The 23,896-nt window shown below is 34.4% G+C and overlaps 1 protein-coding gene across 5 annotated transcripts in view; it reads left to right on the forward strand.

The window, feature by feature from the left end:
• Positions 1–23,896, forward strand: part of LOC150089235 (angiogenic factor with G patch and FHA domains 1) — a 262,222-nt gene that overhangs the window by 82,813 nt on the left and 155,513 nt on the right. For all 5 annotated transcript variants that reach the window (XM_090390393.1, XM_090390394.1, XM_090390392.1 and 2 more), the window contains 3 exons: positions 1,299–1,400; positions 3,582–3,744; positions 22,268–22,353. In XM_090390393.1, coding sequence (XP_090246519.1) covers positions 1,299–1,400; positions 3,582–3,744; positions 22,268–22,353 — 351 coding nt within the window. The remainder of the gene's footprint in view (positions 1–1,298; positions 1,401–3,581; positions 3,745–22,267; positions 22,354–23,896) is intronic.

Raw genomic sequence — 23,896 nt, forward strand, 5'->3', positions numbered from 1 at the left:
TTTTTTTGGCCAGTTCAGCAAAAGCCTCTGGTTTCCTTGAACTGTATGGCTATTATTATTACTATAACTGTCATTCACCGAATTGTCATACAACAAATTGCCTTGCAATGAATTAATGGGATCCCTCATATAGTAATAGAGGCATGTAATGCAAGAAAGCAAGCATATGAGCTTATGTAGCATTAGCCGAAAATAAAAACAATTCACACAAGCATTCCTCCTTGAATTTATTTAAGCTATCAACTTTGACAACGACAGATGAAAGTTTATTCCATCAATTAACCACCCACTGGCTAAAGGCCAATTTACACACATCTACTCTACAACTGTCTTTCCTCAATTTGAATTTATGCGCCCTTACATTTGTAAACTGAGCAAGCAGAAAAATCCCATCAGAATTCAGTGTGCTCAACCCATTCAAGGCCTTATACACCTCAATCAGATCACCTCGCAGGTGCCTAGTCTCCAGCTACTGCAATTTGCAGAACTTAAACCTCTTTTGGTAAGAGGACCCCTTCATTCCACTCACCAATCTTGTTGCCCTTCTCTGTGCACGCTCAAGCAAATCTACATCCTTCCTAAAATGAGGCCTCCAGACCTGTATGCAGTACTCAAGCCGTGGCCTGACCTTTGCCTTATACAAAGGGATAATCACTTCCTTTTCCCTGCTAGCAAAATTCCTGTATATCATTGCTGAAACCCCATGACCTGCTCTTGCAGCTTGTCTGCATTGCTCAGAAAACTTCATATCTGACTGCACAATTACTCCCAGGTCTTTTTCATTTTCTACCACCCTAAGTATAGTACCACACAGTTGGTAGATTCCTCTGGGGGTTACTTCTACCCACATGCAGTACTTTGCATTTGTCAATGTTAAACTTCAATTGCCACTTCTCAGGCCATCTGCCCAAATTTTCTAGATCCTGTTGCAGTAGCACACTGTCATTACTGTCATTAACAACCCTGCCAACCTTTGTATCATCTGCAAACTTTGACACTAAGCCTGATATACCTTCATCAATATCATTGATAAATATACAAAACAACGGTGGGGCCCAGTGCTGAACCCAATGAGACTGCACTAATTATATATTAAGTAGAATAATACTTAATATATCATACATTAAGTGTTTTTTGCAGTTTCTATGGCTTCCAAAGAACTGAAAGATAAAATAACTGATGCTGAGCAAAATGGTGAATGGATTTCTTAGTAAAGAGTGAAACAGAATCTTTTGCAAATTTATTACGTTGTTATTTACCAATGGAAATTTTAAATGTGACATTTTTGATATTTATAGACCCATGCAGAAATTGCATATAAAGAAGAAACAAAACAGTATATGATCTGCGATCTTGGTAGCCAAAATGGAACTTGGATCAATGAGGAGAGGCTGTCAGAGGTAAGATAATTTCCTTTCTAGATCTTTATATTCAAACAAATAGGTTTAAAGGAAAGTTTAAGTAGCTGTATTATTATTAGCAATATGAAAGAAGAAAGCAAACCTATGCGACATCACTTTCCCCTTTCCAAAAAAAACATTAAATGTTACATTCTCTTGCTTCTTTTACCTGTTTTATCTAAGTATTTGCCCAATCCCTGTTTAAAATTAGATAAACTTCTCACCCTCTTAAAGCCTAGTAAAAATTTATTCTGATAGCCAGTTACTCCTTTGCCATAGGAGAATTTTCTCACATGTATTCTGCAGTTAACCTTTATCAATTTAAATTAACATACATCTTCTTGTGTCTGTGTGCACCAGACAAGAAAGAGGAACGATATGTGGTGTTTGGCTCAACCCTTTTAACACGTCCACTTTGTCATGATGCAAATATTCAGCATTGGGGTTTTAAAGTGGCCATCAACTTCAGGATAAAAACGAAACATTGCATGGTACAGTAGATCTGGTACTGATACTTCCACATGTATCAACAGACCCAGTCCATGGAAATAAACATTCCCCATACCATGATAAGACCTCCAGATGCTTGAGTTTTCTTAACAAGGCAAGCAGGGTCCATTACTTGGAGGTTCTCACCACACTCTTTGCCTACAATCTGCAAAACAATGTATCACGATTCGTCTGACCAGATGACTTTCTTCCATTGTTTCACTGTCCAATCACTACTTTCTTGGTATCACTGCAAGTGAATTTTTCAGTTTTTCCCTGAAACAAGTGACTTCCAAATAGGCAGGCGACTGCCAGTACCCAATTTCTTCGATTCTCTGTGCATGGTACAAGTTTAAATAGGGTAGTTCTGGGCTTGGTTGAACTCAGATGTTATTTCCTGCATGCTGGATGTCCTATTTTTTGTACAATCTTACTTAGAGTACAATGGCTTTGCTCTTGAAGTATTGCTTTTCTGCCACATTTACGCCTTTGAGATGTGAAAGAACTGTTTCATTTCCAGTTATTAAAAACCTTTCAGTTGGATTCTTTTGAAAAACCAGTAATGTCTTTCATTTCTTGAATCATTACTCCTGCTGAACTTGCCCCACAATAAGACTTTTTTTGAAAGCATGAGAGATCATGCATTTTCCACATTTTGGCATCAGATTACTGTATTCAAACAGCCTGTGCAGTTTTTATAATCAATGAGGCAACACACCACAGTTTTCTTTGTATTTATTTGCAGTTATTTGCATTTAATTTCATTTCTTTTATCTATGACTGTTTCAATACAAAGGTTCATATTTTTTTTTTTTTTTTTTTTTATACGTACACTGACCAAAAAATATGAACCTTTGTTTCAATACAAAGGTTCATATTTTTTGGTCAGTGTACGTATATTATAATTACATATACAAAACTTGTATACTGTATGTATTAAAAAAGAGTAATAAGTGAATGTGGAAAAATAGCTGTATAGTATTTTTAACAAGAATGGTTAGAGCACTTAAAACTCATGATTAATACAATACAAATTAAGAACACAAAAAACTAAGGGTAAATTTAAGCTGTGCTCACATACACTCACTCTACAGTGCACAGAATTCAGGCTGCATTATCCATGTTTAGGCTGTTGCTTAAAAATGGATAGTGGAGCCTGATAGTGCAGCCTGGCCTTTAGATGTCATTCATCGCATGATAACCACATACTCTCTTAAGATTGGGAGAACAGCATTTTTTTTTTTTTTTTTAACTTAATATGCAGTACTACACAAATGTGTAGTTCTAAATGTTATTAATTGAATATATACAGTTTGTGTTTAAAAAAAAAAATCACTAAAAAAACTAGCAGTGGGCCAGTTATAATTTCTCAATTAATCGAGAATGTCCTACTCTAAAAATATTCCCAAGAATGCAATATGTGTACATGCAGAAATGCATATTTTAAATTCTCCTAATTTGGGGGATATTTTTAAAGAGTTCATATACCATTGGATTGAATAGGCCTGTGAGCTGTAGTTTGGGCATCACTGTTCATAAGCACACTAGTTTCTTTATTGTAAGCATAATTCTTTGTGTACATCGGATCATTCACACATGAGACATGGTGCTATGCTTTTAGCAACTTCTCAGATATAAAAATTATAGACTTTCTTTATATAATAATAAATAATTCATTTCTCCATTACACAGGCTAAAGAAACAAGTATATTTCACATTCTTAAACATGGTGATTGCTTAACATTTGGAGCTTGCAAAATGCTGCTGCATATTCATGATGGAGATGAAACTTGTGATGAATGTGAACCTGGACAAGTGCAAGCAAAACTTAATGAAGAAAAGAATTGTGCATCAGGTGTGATTAAATATTCATTTTATAACATAGTTGTTTTAATCCACTTAAAAAATGTACTGTTTTTAAGTATTGAAGGATGTGTGTTTTATGTTATAGTGTTAGCTTAACTGTCACTGTTTTTGATGGATGACTTCATACTTTAAATAAATGAATATACTTAAGAGTTCTTCTGCCATGACTTGGGAGTGCAGATAAAATCACTCTGCTCCATCTGCATAGTGTATTGATCAGATCTCATCTTGATCAGTGTCTCTGTTGATGATTTTGCTGGGGTCAGTGTACAGAAATGGTTAAACCCAATGCAGCGTAATTCCCTTTAAGACCATCTTTGATCCGTAGCCTGTTCATAGATGCTAATGAAACCCCAATTACATCTTAGGAGGAAATGCCTTTTTTTTTAATCCATAGTGGCAAATTTACTATAAAAATAAATCCCAAAGAAAATAAATAGGCCAATTGGCATATTCATCTCACCATAATTCACAAGAGAGAGAGAGTGAGAGTGTGATAATGTTGACCTCTGTAAACTTGTTCTACTCACCAATCTGTGATAGCTATTTTTATTATTAGTGTGTTAGAAATTTCTGGTATCTTTCAGAATTCAACTACTACATGTTTAGAATTATATTGTTTTTACAGTATTTACAAAGTTCAAATTTGTTTATCTTGATATTACCATTTCCCTGTCTTTCAGTGTGAATGTGATATCTGTTGCTATATGGACTCAAATATTGACTTTGTGCTTACTTTAAAAGTTGTAATATTTGCTGCTTATTGTAAGTGCAGCTAATGCATTTAATAACAGATCCATTATTAAGCATCCTTTCCTGAATAAAATCAAGTTTCAGTTATTAAACATTCGAGAAAGCCAGAACAACATGGAATCATAGTGCTTGAATATGCTGATCAGACCACCAGAACTCTCAGTGACCTGATTTGAAAATGAGCAGCAGATAAATGTTGTTTTTGCTATTTTTTTTAGCAAAGTGGGGCAGGGTTGTTTTTCATTTAAGTGAAGTTCAACAAAAAAATAATGAACATGTGCAAATAAAAGTATTATCTTCATTGTTTTGGATTTTTGTCAGTACATTGCAAGGAAGTCAGGGACTTTTTCTGCACTAGACAAAAAACACACACAAACACACAACACTATGTGTTTCTCTCTCTTCCCATAGATATCAATCTGGCAGGCCTTTAAATTTCCCCAAAATGTCAGTTTAAATTACCCATGAAAGCACCTTAGTATTAATCAGGCCAAATGATGCAAGGAAACTGACTTGTTCTGCATCAGAAAAAAAAAAAAAATGTCAATCACAATTTGTCCATTTCTAAAAAGTAACAATCCAGTTCCACTTTGAACCTTGCCAGACTCTCTTCCTCAACTACCTTGAGAGGCAATATATTCCAGTGATCAAAAACATACTGCCCAAAGATGAACTTCATGAGATCTGAGAAATTATTATGTTCTTCTTGTCTTTACTGCTTGGAAATTTCACTGTTCCCCCTGTGACAGAGCTTGGGCTTAGCCCCTTTAGAAACACCTAAGTTCATTCATCAGTCAACCTGAATCAACCAATATCATGCTTAATAAAATAACATCGCCAAGAAGATAAATCAGTTATTCATTAAAACCAGTAATGTCTTTGCTAGTAGGTAGCTTCAATTAATGATCCTGTGTTGAGTAGTGAATAAATTTATAAAAGCTAAGCAAGCAGCCAAGCAATGTGCAGTAACGTATATAATATAATCCCTGTACAGCATTTCAGTAAAGAGAGAAAAAAACAGTACAGAGTAGCATTATTTTTGCAAACTGTTTCAATACCTGCATTAAAATAATACCCCACTTTTTTTATTGAAATAAGATCTTACTTCTATTGCTTCAAAATTGCATACAGGCACTCCTCAACTTACGTACTTATTGTTTTTTTTTAGATGTACGTAAGTCCCACTTCGATCTTACAGATACTAAATACATGTAAAATAGAGTACAGTACAACTCACCAAACTTCTCCAGGCCGTATGTACGGTATTGTTTACAGCATTTTACAATTTGTAACCAAGTTAAATGAGGCTGAAAAAACTCAATGAATAATAATGTAGAGTACAGTATTTATTCAAAAGTAATTTAATCTAATGCCTGTAAACAGCACTGTATAGTGTATAGACAAGATACAATATACAAGAACAAAAATAAACAATCAATTACATGCACAAATTGCAACTAACATGATACATGCAAGTGAGATATAGAGGTGCCTCCGTAGCCAGGTGGGAAGGAGCAGCAGTGCGTAGTACACGCTTCTTGATTAGACTGGGGTTCGAGCCCGTCACCACCAAATACGGAGGATGCGGAAAGGTCAGAGAATGACCACCGCATATCCTGGAGCAATATGGCCTTAGTTGCTAAGGCTCCTAAAAACCAAATAACAACAACAACAGCAAGTGAGATATAGAGTACAAGTTTATAAAGCTTAAAACGTAGGAATGAAGAGAAGATTCTGAAAATTCATTTGTTTTTTATGATTGAAGAGGAGGAGGAGGGAAAACACATTTCACCATAATAACGTAAAATCCCACAGAATTCCAGTTATCAGTATTATTGAAAATGCAATAAGATTGAGTTTACTACCCTTTTATAATAGATTGCACTAACAGAAAAGCCCAATAAACCAGAAACTGCAAATTCTTTTTATTGTTTTATGGTAGTGACCTCCAGAAATGTGCTTTAGACAAATATCACAAAGGTGTTTGAAATTGATTCTTATAACCAAACATAGCAATAAATGGTGTTGGATATTTTGGAGTAGGGTTTTTAGTAGCATCAGCAACTAAGGCCATATTGCTCCATTTATACTGTCTGCAAATTGCATGTTCTGTAGTCGATTTTCTGTTTTCTAGACAAAAAAAACCCAAGTTTCCTGGACAATAAACAGTGAAAGTGTTGTACATTTTAATGGTTTGGATTGGTTTTTTGAAATTCGCTTCTATGAAGCGGCTGATTCTAGTGATCGTGCACCTATTTATTTCAGGGCTTATGATTTTCTATGACTGGACCACATAGTCCTTCATCTCAGCCAGTAGCAGCATTTGTAAATATGTTGGCCTCATGTTTTGTTTTTGCATCCTTTAGTTAAAAGTGATTTTTGTGTTGTGCTTATTTGACATAAATTTATATAAAACTAATACAATTTCCATTATAAAAATGACCTTTTAGAGAGATAAATAGCTTAGTTATATAGCGAAAATTTCAACTTTTGAGGTCTTCAAACAAATTACCAAAAAATAATGTGTCACTGGGTTCACATTACGATATTTTCGCAATACAATGAACTCTAGAACGGATTAATATCATAAAGCGGGGGTAGTTGATTTTGGCACTTTGTGCGCGTGGTTCAAAACTGTGTTGATATATTTTTGATATACAGTATTAATTTTGAGCAGCTTTGTACGTATCTATGAGTTGTACGTAAGTAGAGGAATGCTTGTATTTTTGTCCTCTTGTTCATGTTTCACCCTTCAGTTTAAAAATACCTCCCTCATTCATTCTGTTTGTTCTTTTAAGCGTCTTAAACACCTCTGCAGTGCCTAATCTCCAGGTAGTCCACATCTAAGACATTCCCTATAGGGACAGGTCTTAGTATTCCTAACCAGTCTGGTTGCCCTTCTTGGGGCCCTTTTGAGAAGTGTTTTTTTTTTTTTTTTTTAGTAAAGCCTCCAGATCACGATACAATATTTCAAAGGAGGTCTGGGCATTATTTTATAGGGAGAAATAATAACAACCTTCTCCCTGCTGGTGAAGGTATTATTGATCATTTACAGTGCACCCTGAGCCTTCCTAGCTACTTGATTACACTGCAAGGAAAACTTCATATCTACTCCATAACCTCTAATCTTTCTTATCCTGAACCATCTTTAATTCAGTGTCCTTTAGTCAATGTGTCAGTCTTAGATTTTTCTTCTCCAATTGTAAAACTATACAATTAACATAATTCATTTGCTGTCCTTCAGACCATAGGTATAACCAGTCTGTTATTCTGAAGCAGGATAGTTAACCAGTTGGATTGTCTATGATTCCACCGTTTCATTCTTGGAGGGGGGACCTCTATGATTTGCTGCCTTCTTTTTCGCATTAACATATGAGAAAAACTACTTATCTCCATTTCTTAGTTCTTTTGTCCTTTGATTTCTCATACCCAGCTTTTCTTATCTGATCCATAATATTGTTACATATTTGCTTATAATTCTCATATGTGGCAGTATCACAGAATCTGTAACTGTCCCATGCTTCCTTCGTTGGCAGTTTAAGAGTTGTCAACTCTCTTGTAATTTATTTTGGTATTCTCTTTTGTGATACTTTACACTGGAGCAAATATGTTTTTAGCTTCCAGGATAATTTGTTTAGACATTTCCCACAAAACATTCGTATCCATTGACCTAAGAAGGCCCTCAATCCACTGCAGTAGTTTTTACCTCTTAAAACTGAAACCATCGCCTTTTACCATTGAAATTTTCTTGGACATTATCCATTTTATAACATTGTTGTTTCTACCTGCTAGCATTCCTACATTATCATAATTTGATAATACTTGAATTCTTAGTGAGGACTAAGTCAAGGATATTTGGCTTTTTGTGCTTTCTATGACACGTCAAAATAAGTAACAGTTGTCCAGGTGGTTCAGAAAAAACTGATTCTGCTTATCCATGAATTCCATTTGAAAAGAGGGGTTAGTTAAAGGCACCCATGAATGAGAGTTGAACCCATTCGTGGGTGACTAAAATGAAAGGAGTTTTCTTTCAAAGGAAAGGAAACTACCCAAGCTAAGGGTGTTCACCCCTTTGCTTACCCATTCGAGTTGCCTTAATGAGATTTTTATATATTCCCCACAATCATTATGCCTCTGGCATGTTCCAACTGTCAACTTTACATATCACTAGCAATTCATAATAAATTTAAAATCACCAAAGTGGAATTCTGCATTGCCAATTTCAAGATGATTCAAAGTTTTGGTTAGCCCTACAGTATCAGCTTTAAAAGTTTTGACCAGCAGCTAAAATTTAGTCAGTCTGCTAACAGTATTCCTGGAATTACTGTATAGGCAGGTTAAATTTTTACTTTTTACTACCCATACACACCTCTTATAATTGCTTAAGTGGTTTTGTTGGGTGATGTTCCTCTTCCCCCTATATGTGTTACAGTGAGGTCTATCAAAAATGTTCTCTTATTCCATTGATTAGCAATTTGCTGGCTAAAAGAAAACTTACTCCAGCCCAGTTTATAATTAGTATTAATGATATATAGTGTAAGGAAGCCATAGGCTTTTGCTGCATCAGCCAATAAAAATAAAATAATACAGTATTACCTTATATACAAAGTAGATGAGTTTCTGAAACCTTGTTTGTATATAAAAACTTTGTATATCAAAAAACTAATTATGTGAAAAATATATAGATGCTTTCCCAACCTTTATAAAAAGAATATAAAGTAAATATGCATTTGTACTGGGAAAAAAAAAAAAAAAACAAACTTTATCATCATTAAAAATATGTCCCCTCACCAGTAATAATCATTACTGGCGAGTGAACACATTAAATCATTACTGATCAGTGGTGAGTTTGATGACCATGATTTAGATTGAGGCACTTTCTTTAAAGAGTCCATCCATGAGAGTAAATTTGTATGTATATATCTGTATGTATATGTTTTTACAATAGAGTATTAAAAAATTATGGCTTTATGTGTACAGACTGTCATGGAACTCCACCAAGAAAAATAATAGTAGCCATTTTTATATTTATGATAGCTTTGAGAATCTTCTAGATGAGCAGAAAATCCACTACACTATCATTATGGGGAACTTCAGTGCTAAGGTTGGAAAGAGACAAAACAATGCAGAAAGGAGAACTATAGGAAATTTTGGAATTGGTGAAAGAAACAAAAGAGGTGAAAGACTTGTGGAATTTGCAGAATCGCGCGAATTGTCAGTAATGAACACTATTTTTCAAGAAAAGGGTGAACAGAAAGTGGACATGGAAGAGCCCAAATGGATTAACAACTAATGAAATCGACTTCATCCTCACCAACAGAAGATATATTGTGAATGATGTTACCGTCCTGAGCAAAGCAGATGTTGGAAGTGATTACAGAATGGTAAGATTCACACTTAATATAGATGTAAGAAAAGAAAGGAAAAAACTGATTTGAGTAAATAATATGAAGGTCTTTTAGATAACAGAAGAGGAGTTATTTGTTAGTTATTTTTGGTTTTTAGGAGCATTAGCAACTAAGGCCATATTGCTCCAGGATATGCGGTGGTCATTCCTGCTGTCATCATTCCCTCGCTCCTTGCATAATTCAAACAGCAGAAGACTACTATAGAGAATTATACAAGGAGCGAGGGAATGATGCCAGCAGTGGGGAAGATGGATTTCAAAGTAACAACACATACGTCATACCCGATATTCTTCCTGATGAGGTAGAACATGCATTGAAGAAAATGAAGAATTAGAAAGCCCCGGGGGAAGATGAAGTTACTGTAGAGTTGTTAAAATTGGGAGGAAGAGACATGAGACAAAAACTGGCAAGGCTCTTCACAAAGTGCATTAGAAAAGGTGTGACGCCTAAGCAGTGGAATAATGCAATCATAGTTTTGCTGCATAAGAAAGGAGATAAATCAGAAATCAGAAATTATAGACCAATTAGCTTGTTATCCCACATCTACAAGTTGTTCACAAGGGTCATTACTAACAGATTAGAAAGAATACTTGATGAAAATCAAGCGAAAGAGCAAGCTGGCTTTAGGACAGGATTCTCAACTATGGATCACCTTCACGTAATATCACAGCTAATGGAGAAATCAAATGAATATAAAACACCATTATGCCTGGCATTTGTGGATTATGAAAAGGCATTTGACTCCATACAGCATAAGGCAATGTTTCGGGCGCTGGAAAGACAAGGCATATATTATGATTTTGAAGAAAATATATGAGAGTGCTACCTCCTTTACTAGACTAGACAAAGACAGTAGCAAATTTAAAATCGAGAAAGGAGTTCGACAAGGAGACACAATATCTTCGAAGCTGTTTACTGCTGCTCTTGAGGATGCTTTCAGAAGATTAGACTGGTCGCAGAAAGGAGTCAATGTGAACGGAGAGTACCTAAACCATTTACGATTTGCAGATGACATTGTGGTCATAAGCCACGATCCCAAAGAATTAGAGGAAAATCTTAATCAGTTATGCACAGTTAGTAAGGATTTTGGACTAAAGATGAATATGGCTAAAACAAAAGTAATGATGAACAAGTATGCCACAGAAAGGGAAATAATGATTGAAGGAGCAGTAATTGAAAAGGTGGAGTTGGAGTCATATACTTATCTGGGACAAGTTATTAGCTGTAATAATGATAATTGGCTGGAAGTCAAGAGAAGAATAAATTTTGGATGGATAGCATTCAGGAAATGTAGTCACATACTGAAGAGCAATATCCCAGTTTGTCTGAAACGTAAAATAATGAACCAATGTATACTCCCCACCATGACTTATGGAAGTGAAACTTGGGCACTCACCAAAAGAATGAAAGAGAAGCTGAGAACTATACAGAGAAGAATGGAACGAATTATATTGGGAATCAGACTGTTAGATAAGAAGAGAAACACATGGATTAGGAGCAAACTCAAAGGACATTCTCATCAAAACTACAAAACTAAAATGGTATTGGGCAGGACACATAGCTCAAAGACATGACAGATGGACTATGAAAATAACAGAATGGTACCCAAGAGGAGCTAGAAGAAAACCTGGAAGACAATGACGGAGATGGTAGATGAAATTAATGAGTTTGTGAGTAGCAAACAGATGGCCATTGCAGAAAACAGAAGGAACTGGAAAGTTCCTGGAGAGGCCTTCATCCTGCAGTGGATTGAAAATGGCTGATGATCATGAAATTCACTGGAATTCAGATCCAAAAGTTGAAGAAACCGAATCCAGTAATTAATATATATATATATACACACACACACACACACACACACACACACACACACACACACACACACACACACACACACAGTATATAAATTTAGAGGAGATTGTTGCATTAAAAAATCAATTTTTTTTATATATTAAAAATGTTTTATTCATTCAGTGCAATGAGATACTTTTTTTACATTTTATTTATTATTTTTTGCAATAATCTCACTCTAACATTTAGCTAAAGTCAAAATAGAAAAATTTTAATAATGCATTCAATTTTTACAATTTTGACTGAAATTTTTGAATTTGATATTCAAATTGGCCTAAGTATTACCATTTAGATTATACAATTCTTGATTTAAAATTTTGCTTAATCAACTTCTTTTTACTCATGGTAAGGTTGTTCCCCATCTTTGTGTTAGTCTAAGAACATCATTGGCGTACTTTTGAAACAAATGTAAACCAGTTTTATTTGTTTATTTATTTCGTTTATTTTATTTGTTTTTATTAGTTTAAAATAAAATTGGCAATTTTATATGAAATAAAGAAAAAAAAAGACAATAGCTGTATGTGATCACCACTTTTCACTAGGCATATTTAGCTGTACAAGAGTAGCTATATGCTGTCTTCTCTTGCAAATAATAATAAAAGTGACATTCAGAAGAATTATTTTTAAAAAATTCTGCAGTTGGAAAGTGGCAATTTCATGAAATATAAGTATAAAGAAAAAAACAAATGCACAGTAATAATTTCATTATTGGGCCATTAACAGGAATGGATATTTCAATGCTTAACTTTGCAATTTTGGCTGTTTGTTATCAAAGATTAGTTATCAATAACATTTAAAAATACTGTATGGCTACTGCTATTATTTCCACAAATTAAAGGTAATGGTGTAACTATAAAATTCTATATCATTAGTCTGGGAAAGGTAGAGACTCGAACAATCATCATATTTCAAATAATCTGATATTGAAGTCACAAGGATATACTATGTATAAGTGAAAATGCAAGCACATGTGTAATGCTGAATTTTTGCAATATTATAAACGTTTTATTTTTTAGTTTCATGGTTATATTTTGTGTTTATAATTTTATTATTTTGTTTTTTTTCAAAAGAAAATAAATATTGTAATGCATTATTAAAAGGTTAAGCATTGCTACACTCCAAGCAGAATTAAAAAAAAAAAAAAAAAAATTATTCAGAAATAAAAAAAAAAAATATAGGATCTATGAGATCTTGTACCACTGTTTTTGTTATGATCACTGACAACACTAGACTGCTGGTTAAGGATAATAAATCCTTTTGATTGTGGCTTCAAGGAAGTGGAAACCCTTGAATAGCAGGAATAAAATTAATAAGAGTTAATAATAATTCTTATTAATAATAATTAATTAGTTTATACCAGCTCAGTTTAGATTTCCTATCAATAGCGTAGCTACCCTTTTTCAGGCCCGGAGGCAAAGAACATGTTCGGGCCCCTACTTAATTAATGAAAGTTGCAAAAAGAGGAGACAGCCAAAGACTCCGGGCCCCTAAAGGGTCCAGGCCCGGAGGCAATTGCCTTGCCTGCCTGCCTACAAGGTAGCTATGCCACTGTTTCCTCTCAACTTATGGCATTGACCACAGATTAGGAACAGAAGAACACTACTGGAATCCTTTGAGCTATTTTTTATTTATTATTCTTAGAGCTATTCTTTAAATATTCCATCTGCCTATCAAATTGATTGAATTAATAAAAACAGTTTAATAGGCGGATGGAATATTTAAAGAAAACATGGGATCTGTGTGGAAATAACAAAATGAGTCCTTGGTGATGAAAATGTTGGGAACCACTGGCTTATGAAATTTCAGCAATGTTTGGTGAGATGAAGATGGCCAATACTAATAATGATGTGAAGAACAAATTGTCATTTTGTTTGGAAGCACTTTAATGGCTATCCATTTAGTTTTATTTAAATTCTAAACCCTATTTTCACCAGAAAACAGTGAATGCAGTAGGCTATGTTGGATTTTGTGATTTTTTTCAGATACGTTGGATTCTGTGATTGTTCAGAATTTCAGCATCATGTAACAAACTGATTGCATTGAATGAAATAAGACAATTTTTATTATACCATTCTATAAGAAGTTTATCCTAAATATGCTCAGCATGTTTTGGTCCTGTAGCAGTAACAATAATGCTGTGTTTCTTTCACCCATCATTGTCACCTGATTTAACCCCAGTCACTTCCTTCACACAGGAGGGAAATGACTGGGAGGTTAAATCAGGTGGTGATGACGAGTCAGGGGTTGAGGTCAGCAGGCAATTCAGGAATTATGGAACATGTTGTCTAGGTATTTTTATGCATCTGTGAATAAATAGAGAAGTCCCATTTTGTTAAATGATTATGATACCAGGTATGTATTGGCTTATGACTGGGAATTAAATACTACTGTAACACATGTAGATAGGAAATATATTACCATTCATTTTGTAAAGAAAAACAGTACATAGTCAGTTCTGCTATAACGCGAATTTTTGCAACATGAATTTACTCCAACCTGATTGATATATTAGGGAACAATGCGACTATAACGCGATTTTCGCATTAGCTCACGTATGATTTCGTCTGTGAGTAACACCAGGTGAACTCAAAACCCGGCACCAAGCTGAATGTAGCGACCTGTGCAGCAATACATACAAGTTTACAAAGCCTAAATAATGTCAAATGTGTGAGAGCTATATTTCCCATTTACTGTAGTTGTATTGGTTGGAGACACTGTCTGCTGTATTCACAAGATTTTTTTTTTTTCGTTTAAACAAATTTTGTGAGACGGGATAGCATTAGCGGAGAAGCACATTTCTGGAGGTCACTACCATAAAACAATAAAAACAACTTGCAGTTCCTGGTTTATTGGGCTTTTCTGTTAGCGCAGTCTAATTATAAATGGGTAGTAAACTCTATCTTACTGCATTTGCAATAATAGCGATAGTTGGAATTCTGTGGGTTTTTACGTTATGGTGAGATTTGTTTCCCCTTCCTCTTGAATCATATAAAAAAAATAAATAAATTTTCAGAATCTTCTCTTTTGTGCGTGCCGTGTTCATCATTAGTGATTGCTTATCTGTTTTACTGTTTAAAATTTTACAATCTAAAAAATAAAGTCTGTGAACAGAAATATCAATTAGTATGTATATATTACAGTAATAATTAAGCTATATATATTAGTGTACATAGTTTCCGACCAATACAATTAAATGGGGAAATATAACTCTCACACATTTGAAGTTTGACATGTAGTAGTAAAAAATTTTGGAAGAGATGTAACATCAAAGTTGCCTCAATATGATTGTAGAAGCCTGGAATGATGTTACAAAAGACTGCTTGAATAGTGTGTGGTGGAAACTTATCCCTCATTTAATTCGTGATTTTTGAAGGCTTTGAACCTTCACAGCAACTAAAACAAATCAAAGCAAGTTGTGTTGATCTTGCAAAGGAAGTTTGTTTTGAAGAAGTAGAAAATGATCTAGAAGAGCTTCTAGAGTTACACAATGAGGATCTATTTACTGAAGACTTGCAACACTTGTTGCATCCTGTCAAGCGGAAAGTCAAGATGAGAATGACGATGAAGTCAGCAGGCTGCCCCATGAGAACTTAAAACAGCAGAGTTATCAGCTGCTTTAAGTTGAATTGAAAAGCACCTGCAGTGGATTGAAGATAATGATTGTAATGCTGAATGTAGTAGGATAGTGCTTGGTGGCATTTGGACCCATTTGGAACCATACAGGCAGCTCCTGTATGAAAGGAGGAGGCAGGAAAAGCAAAAAAAGCTAGATAGCTATTTTAAAACAGCACACAAGGAAGAAAATCAGACAGTGAATTACAGACTTCTTCCACATCGGGTATAACAACATTTCGTCCTAAGAGTGATAACCCTCCTACCTCTTTTCTATAACTCACCAGCTACAGCCCTTCACCACACTCACTTCAAACAAGCAAACTTCATATTTTGTCAAGGTAAAGTGCTATATTTACTGTAATATTTGTTTATTTATTAGAAATTTAAGATATTTAAACCTGTATTAGCAATTTTATTGGGTTGCTATCTTTTTTTTAGTGTTTTTCTTACCAGATTGAACAATTTTTTGAGTGCCCTGCCCTTCTTCCTATCTTTCCCATAAGCCCTGTTGTTTTTAACGCGCGAAATACCATAACATGGAGATTTTTAGGAACACATATACCGTGTTATAACAGAACTGGCTGTATATCATTTCTCTTATTAATTGTAAAAACACATTAACTGTGGCATTATTGCATTCATACTGAATGGTAACATGTGATTTGGTATCTCTTATCCTGGTACTGTGCTTATTAACTATCCTGTTAAAGTGAAAACTAGCCTTCTTGCTGAAGACTGATATGTCTTTGCCTTCTGTGCTGTGTAGCATGATAGCACAAAAACAGAATTGTCCTTGTTGCCATTCATCAGTGCTTAAAGTAACTGTAGTTTGCTGTGCTTGCATAGCAAAAGTTTTCTGTGGAACTTGCAGTTCCACACTCTCGTGATACATTGTTTCAAGCACTTCATGCAAACATTTCAAGAACATGGTCTTTGGTTGCCTCAAATTTTGATTGGCTGCTCTGGCTAGATTTCAATGAATGATGCAACCTACCTGGTAAAATATAGAATGATTATAATTACAGTACATCACTTTGACCACATGTAGGTGGAAAACCAAGAATGATGAATGCAGTCAACTGATCTCACAAAACGATACTCCAAAAGAAGGATCATGCTTTGTTAGTAAAGCTGTTTTGCAGAATAACAGTAACTCACTGAGTGCACTTAGAGAATACTGGATGCTAGTGTTTTAAAAGGATTTAAAAAGAAAAAAAGGACCACTTCCCAAAATGAGCTATGCAAAATGATGAGAAAAGTCCAAGAAATGGATGACTTATCTGTAACTCATAGCAGAGGATGTGCCCCAATAATGTTGAAGAGATTGGTATGGCCAGTGGTGCAGTACAAAATCACTGTTCATCTGTTAGTGCTAAGGTGCTACACAGTTTAATATTCCATGGTCAACTCTCTGTAAAGTTCTTTGATCTCATTCATTGGTACCCACACAAGATCCATGAGATGAATAGCTAACACAAACTAATCCACATCAATGCAACAACTTTACTCTGGTTTATAGCAAGGATGGAGGTTGTTGACATGTCTCAGGAACATATTGGAGACTGTTAAGCCTCATTTACAGTTGAATGACAGTGTGAATACCTATAATTGTTTGATATGGGGACCACCACCTACAGATGTTGGTAAAGAGCCTCTTACTGGTCATGTATTGCTCTCTGGTGTCAATTTACTCTGAATTTCTTAATTGTACTATTTTCTTCAAATAACTTCAGCAAAATAACTCAGCTGATTTACAATATATTCAATAATAACCAGTTTCCATCACTTTAGGAACATCTGGATACCTTAATCTTTGGACCAGCCTCAATCCTTGTGAATTTTGATTATGTGAATATCTGAGGGACAAGGTTGCATCTCTGGCTAATTTGAAGGAAAGCATCAAGCAAAATTACTTGTTCAGAATATTAGCAACATGCTACAGGCAACAGTTGACCATGCCATACCATGCCTGCGGCATATAGTATAAACAAATGGTCATCATCTGAACATCTCGATCTTCATACCTAGAAGCTTATCCATCCAAAACAGTATCCTATCAGTTACACACATTGTCAACTGGTTTCTAGAGGCAGTTTTTGAACTTTTATTATTATATATTTTTGAACTTCTTATTTCTGTATGCATTGGACAGCGTGTTCCAACTTTCATATTTCTACCATTTATGATTTTACACGCTTCAGTTTTAACCATTCTGTATAAAAAGGGAAATAATGCTTAACATGGAAATCACAGAGGAATTTCACTCCTTAGTGTACCAGGTAAAACCTATGCAAGTATCTTAGAGAAGAGAATTGGAAGTATTGATATGCAAGATAAATTATGGAAAAGATGTGTTAAAATAAAATCGTTACACTTTACACATAATTTTGCATACATATCCTTTCCATAATAATTTATCTTATGTCGTCTGCTTAATTTTATTTTGTATTTAGTTTATACAGTATGTATGAGTTTGTACTTACTGTGAGAGTCTGTGGCCCCTGGCAATTTGTTATCATCCCATTCATTTTTGTTTTCTGAATCTAAAGTCATCAGTTTACCTGACAACAGATAGAATCAAGTAAAAAGCATATTACAAAGGAGGAAATAAGAAAAATTCTGGGATAACAAGTATCCAATCAGAATGAAGTGAAACAAATTTAACATAGTATGGGCATTTAAAAAAGGATGGAGAAAGGGATTAGCCACACAGATATTTGAAGAAAAATTAATGATAATAGACCCAGAAGCATACCAAGAAGAAAACAGATTGATGATGCTAATTAAGCATTAGAAGAAAGGGGGCTTGTCTGATGAGGGCGCGAAAATCTCAAACATAGGATAGCATGGAGGAAAATACTCAATAAAAGGCTGATAGTCCAGAAAGATTGATTTGTTCTACCATAGTGACCTTGAACACCTACTAGGTAATAACAGATTTGAATGATGATGGCTATAATTAGATAACTTCTCTAAACTGGGGTGTAATCACCTTAAATAGATAAATAAATATGATAGCATGGATAGTAAAATAAATCTTTTTTTTTATTTATTTATTTATTTTTTTTTTTGATTTTTTTACAAAGGCTGTTCAATAAAGTATGATCATAATTTTTTTTTCACAACATACTTTTTTTAATCATCCATATTTTAGTGGTCCTTTTCAAAGTACAAGCAGTTCCTGCTTTACGAGTTCCCGGGTTTACGTTTTTTTTTTTTCTTCCAAGTATTGACAAAATTGAAAATAAGAAGATTAGTTACAAAAAATGAATGTTAAACATTCATAAATACTACATATCAAACTATGCTCCTAGCTATACAATACGGTGCCTCCGCTTTACAATATTAATCTGTTCCAAAGGCACCATCGGATTGTGAAAATATCGTAATGTGAACCCAATAACACATTGTTTTTTTGATTATTTGTTCCAAGACCTCAAAAGTTAAAAATTTATAACTAAGCTGTTTATAGTGACAAACTGTTAAGCTGTTAAGTGTTAAGTGTTAAGCTGTTTATCTCTTTAAAAGGTCATTTTTATTATGAAAATTGTGTTAGTTACCAATTCAAATCATTAAAATGCACTACACTTTAATCGTTATCATATGTTATAAGAATCAGTTTTGAAAGCCTTTATGATACTTTTCTAAAGCACATTTCTGGAGGTCACAACCATAAAACAGTAAAAACAATTTGCACTTTCCAGTTTATTGGGCTTTTCTGTTAGAGCAATCAATTATAAACGGGTAGTAAACTCAATGTTATTGCATTTGATAAAATATCGATAGCTGGAATTGTATGGATTTTTATGTTATTTTGGTGAAATGAGTTTTCCCTTCAATGAAATCTTCAATCATATAAAAAATATAAATAATTTTCTCTTCATTCCTTTATTCCAAGATTGGTTTTCGCATCAATTTGTGCCTGAAGTAAAACAATATCGTGAAGATAAAAATATTCCTTTTTGGGCGATTCTGATTTTAGATGATGCACCTAGTCACCCACCATTTCTGCAACATCACCACCCTAATGTTAAAATAATTTTTTTCCCACCAAATAGGATACCACTTTTGCAGCCAAACGGACCATGGCGTTATTTCAACGTTTAAAGCGCATTATCTTTGGGAGACATTTGATATGCATAATTAAATTATGCAATGGATAGGGAAGGAGGTCCAACTCTTAAAGAATTTTGGAAAGAATTCCATATTTTAGATGCAATTAAAATAATACAATGAACCTGGGACAAAATTACAGAGAAAAACATGGTGTTTGGAATAAACTGTCCCCTCAGTTTATTGATAATTTTTAAGGATTTCAAGAACCAGCAGAGATCATACAAAATGAAATAGAAGTGGTCATTACTATTGTTAACCAACTGCAGCTTGACATTTCTGCAACTGATGTCACTGGTCTTCTTCAAGCAAACAATGGACAGCTCACAAATGAAGACCTCTTTGAAATAGTATTAGTATTAGTAACGGCCGCATGATGCAAGAAAGCCTATGGCTTATGCTGCACCAGCCAAAAAAAAAAAAAAAAAATCCGAACAAAACAATGATAAAAACAAAAAATAAATAAATAAAATAACTAATTAATAATAATCAATAAATAAAAAAAAAAATAAAAAATAAATAAAAAGGAAATTAAACCTATCATCCTATGTGCTTCCCTTACCCGAAAGTACTATCCAGATGACCTTTGAATTTCCCCAAACTGTCGGCCTCTACCACCCATGAAGGCAACTTATTCCAGTAATTTATAACTCGCTGGCTAAAATAAAACTTCCTGCAGTCCAATCTAAACATTTCCCCCCTGTAACTTGAATTTATGTCCCCTAGTTCTAGCATCATTTATAATCTTGAAAATTTTGTCCTCATTCATTTTACTGATGCTTCTCAGAGCCTTAAACACCTCAATCAAATCTCCTCTAAGGTGTCTAGTTTCCAAACTCTGCAACCCACATATTCGAAGTCTTTCATCATAAGGACGCCCTTTTGCCGATCTCACCAGGCGAGTTACCCTTCTTTGCACCCTTTCAAGAAGCTCGATGTCTTTCTTTAGGTGCGGTCTCCATACTTGAACACAGTATTCCAACTGTAGTCTAACATAAGGTCTAAAAAAAAGCGGGGTTGTAGGGCAGATGAGGAACACATTTGACATTAATGCAGACTGAGTACTCGAGGACAGTGTGAGCAATGTGAGGTCTCATTGTCATGATGCAGCATCCACCCACCTGCATGCAGCTGTGTTCATTTGCAACAAATGTGATCCTTCAAAGCGTGCAGTATAGTTGTGCAGTGAGGTCCTGTAACAATCATATGACATGGCACAACATACTGGTAAACCATTCCTTGAATGTCAAAAAAGAGATGATGTACCCTTTCCTGCAGAAACCACTACTTTTGCTTTTTTTTGGTGTTGGCAATGACATAGACTTCCAAACAACTTCGTTGCTTACTCTCTCTGGGTCAAAATGATGAAGCCATGTCTTATCCACCATTATCACCTTGTGCAAAACCTCACCATCCTCAGTAACCATCCATTGCAGCACCCAATACCCCCCCCTCCCGTTAATGTGCTGTTGCTCAGGTATGAGGAGTCTTGGAATCTAGCTGCACAAACACGTGTCATATGCAAATTGTCATGGAGAATACGGTACATGTTTTCTACTGATATTCTCAACATCTTTGCCAGTTACCTTCCTGTTATATGATGGTCTTTTCTCACAATTACAGAAGCAATTGTGTATGGTTCTGTGGCGACAGTAGTGGTTGAAGCTCCAGGACCACAAATTTTTGTGATTGAATCATGTCTGCCTTTAAACATTCTAAACCACCTGCAAGCCATACTAACCAAATACGGAGGATACGGAAAGGTCAGGGAATGACCACTGCATATCCCCTGAGCAATATGGCCTTAGTTGCTAATGCTCCTTAAAAAAAAAAAAAAAAAAAAAACCCATACTATGTGGAAGTGTAAGACTCTTTTAACATTTCATATGCTTCAGCTGATGTTTTCTTGAGATGGAAACAAACCTGAGAGTAGAATACTGTTCCTCGGGTGTCACATCCATTGTTATGTAGTCAAAACTGAATCGGCATAAACTTAACCAACCTCAAAGTTCACACCATGCACATGAGTAAACTGTACAGTTGCTATGTGATGCAGCATGGTTTGTTCTTAAATTCTGCAGCTCAGCTAGAAATAGCAAGTGGTATGGTTGTTTACAAAAAATTATGATCATTCTTTATTGAACAGCCCTCGTAGTATTAGTAGTGGTGCAAGAGAGCAAGTTTATAAAGCCTCAGTCAAAGGGGGAGAAAATACCAAATCACCTGTTCATATCCTCCAATAGTTTATCTAGTTCTTCCTTAAATTTATCCAAACTACTCATTTCCACAACAAATGGAACAAATTTCCATCAATCAGTTACCTGCTGGCTGAATGCAAACTTCCGCACATCTTTCCTGCAACCATCCCTCAATTTGAATTTATGTCCCCTCATATGTAGACATTATTTGCACCATTTTATCTTATTTGAGAAATGGATGATATAATTAATGCAGTTCTGTAAACTACCATGGTTTAGAGGAGTGCTTTAATGATTACCATGTAAATTTGTATTGAACTTTTTTAAACATAATTCAGCTTAACTGCATTTGAGGGTGTAATTTTAAAATTAAACAGAAAAAGATGCACAAGATAAATTATTACGAAAAAGATATGTAAACAAATTCAACTGCAATTTGTGTTTTCCTTACATATCTTTTACATAACTTACCTTGTGTATCTTTTCTGTTTAATTTTACTTTGAGAAAAGAGAGAGAAAAGAAAAGAGAGGAGCTTTACTTTTTTATTTATTTATTTATTTTTCTTCCTTCCAGAACCCTATGTGGTTAGATCGAGACAGGACAAAGAGAAAGAACGAAGGCTACATCTGAAACATTTGAAAAAAAAATTTGGTCTAGAAGTAAGTTTAAATAATATGAGATATGTACATAAAGAGTGATAAATGTAGGAATTACAGTTGTGAACATTTTATTCTACATACATAAATTACAACAACTATAATGTAAAGTATACAATGCTTGCTGAGACTGTCTTGTCTCCTCTCCTCTGTTAACTCTCACTTCACTCATTACAAAATTAACTATTACTTTCTAAGGGTGCAGAATTTGTAAAAGCAAAATAGAATAAAAGTTACGGTGAATAAAATAATGTAAATTAAGTTTAAATGAAATCTACAAAACTATGCTGTATTTTCTTCAGAACACTATTTCTATCAATATATCCATGTATTACATTCTGAATAATTACCTCCATTATTTCCCTTTCTACTGAATCAGAATGTCTGCAGTTATCTACTCCAGCCTTAGAACTGTCTTTATGTATTGGTAATATGTTTGGCATTTCCTCAATCTAAACGAATCTTCCCAGAGTCCAATAGTGCCTTTCTTATACTGTCACCACTGACAATGAGATAACTTGTCAGTGGTGGCACCCTGCTTCATGACAAGATAGTCTTGCTTGGTCTGTAAGACCCCCAATTTTCTTTTCAATTTTTGAAAAAAAAAAAAAAAAAAAATTAATTCTTGTATACTGATTGTTAGTTCATTTATTACTGGATTGCAGTACTGATTATATATCATTTTTTCATTTTATTTTAATGAAAAATATTTTTTTTACACATGGTGTTTCCAACAAAAAAAATTATAAATTCTGCTAAAAAATATAATTCTAAAACATATAAATATGAAATAGTTCTGTTTTCAAAATTATAACACTGCTAAGCTAAAATTCAAAATTTCACAAGTGCATACATTAATGTTTTGTGAAATAAATAACTACATATGTAATAATAATCAGGATGCAAAACCTCTTTTATACAGTCTCCATAAAGGCTGGAATCAATATAAATTATTGAAAGAACTCTCTGAAGTTGGGCTCATGCACCATAAAAATTAAAATGACTCACTGACTCTGAGGTTAGGAGCAATGATGCATATTAATTCTGGTGCACTATGGCCATAGCTGCTGATTCACCTAATAAATCCCTAAACAAACAAACAGCATATTAATTCCATCAGCCACCAACCAGCTGTGTTTAACACTCTAATCCCACTGGATCAATATTTACATGGAATTATATTAATAAATATAATTACTGTACAATTAAAATTTTAAAATACATATTATAATTTGTGTAATTAAAATATGATTATATAATTCAAATACTGAAAAAAAGGTTAAAATATAAAATGGTTGCTTTTGACACTTATTTGTTTCTTTCGCAACTAAATCTTCTAGCTGGTGGACCTGTCTGACGTGCAGAGAGAGAGAGAGAGAGAGAGAGGGAGAGAGAGAGAGTTCAATAGATATGCCAGAATATGATAACGAATGTGATGTTGATGGCAGTCACATGACATCATCATCATCTGTCCTAGCACCTACTTGTACCTGCACTTCCTGAGCAATAAGCTCATCCACGCTTTATTCATCTATCCTATCAATTT

Source organism: Mastigoproctus giganteus, chromosome 2 (assembly GCF_048544385.1).
Source record: "Mastigoproctus giganteus isolate SK-2022 chromosome 2, ASM4854438v1, whole genome shotgun sequence".
Taxonomy (NCBI): Eukaryota; Metazoa; Arthropoda; class Arachnida; order Uropygi; family Thelyphonidae; genus Mastigoproctus; species Mastigoproctus giganteus.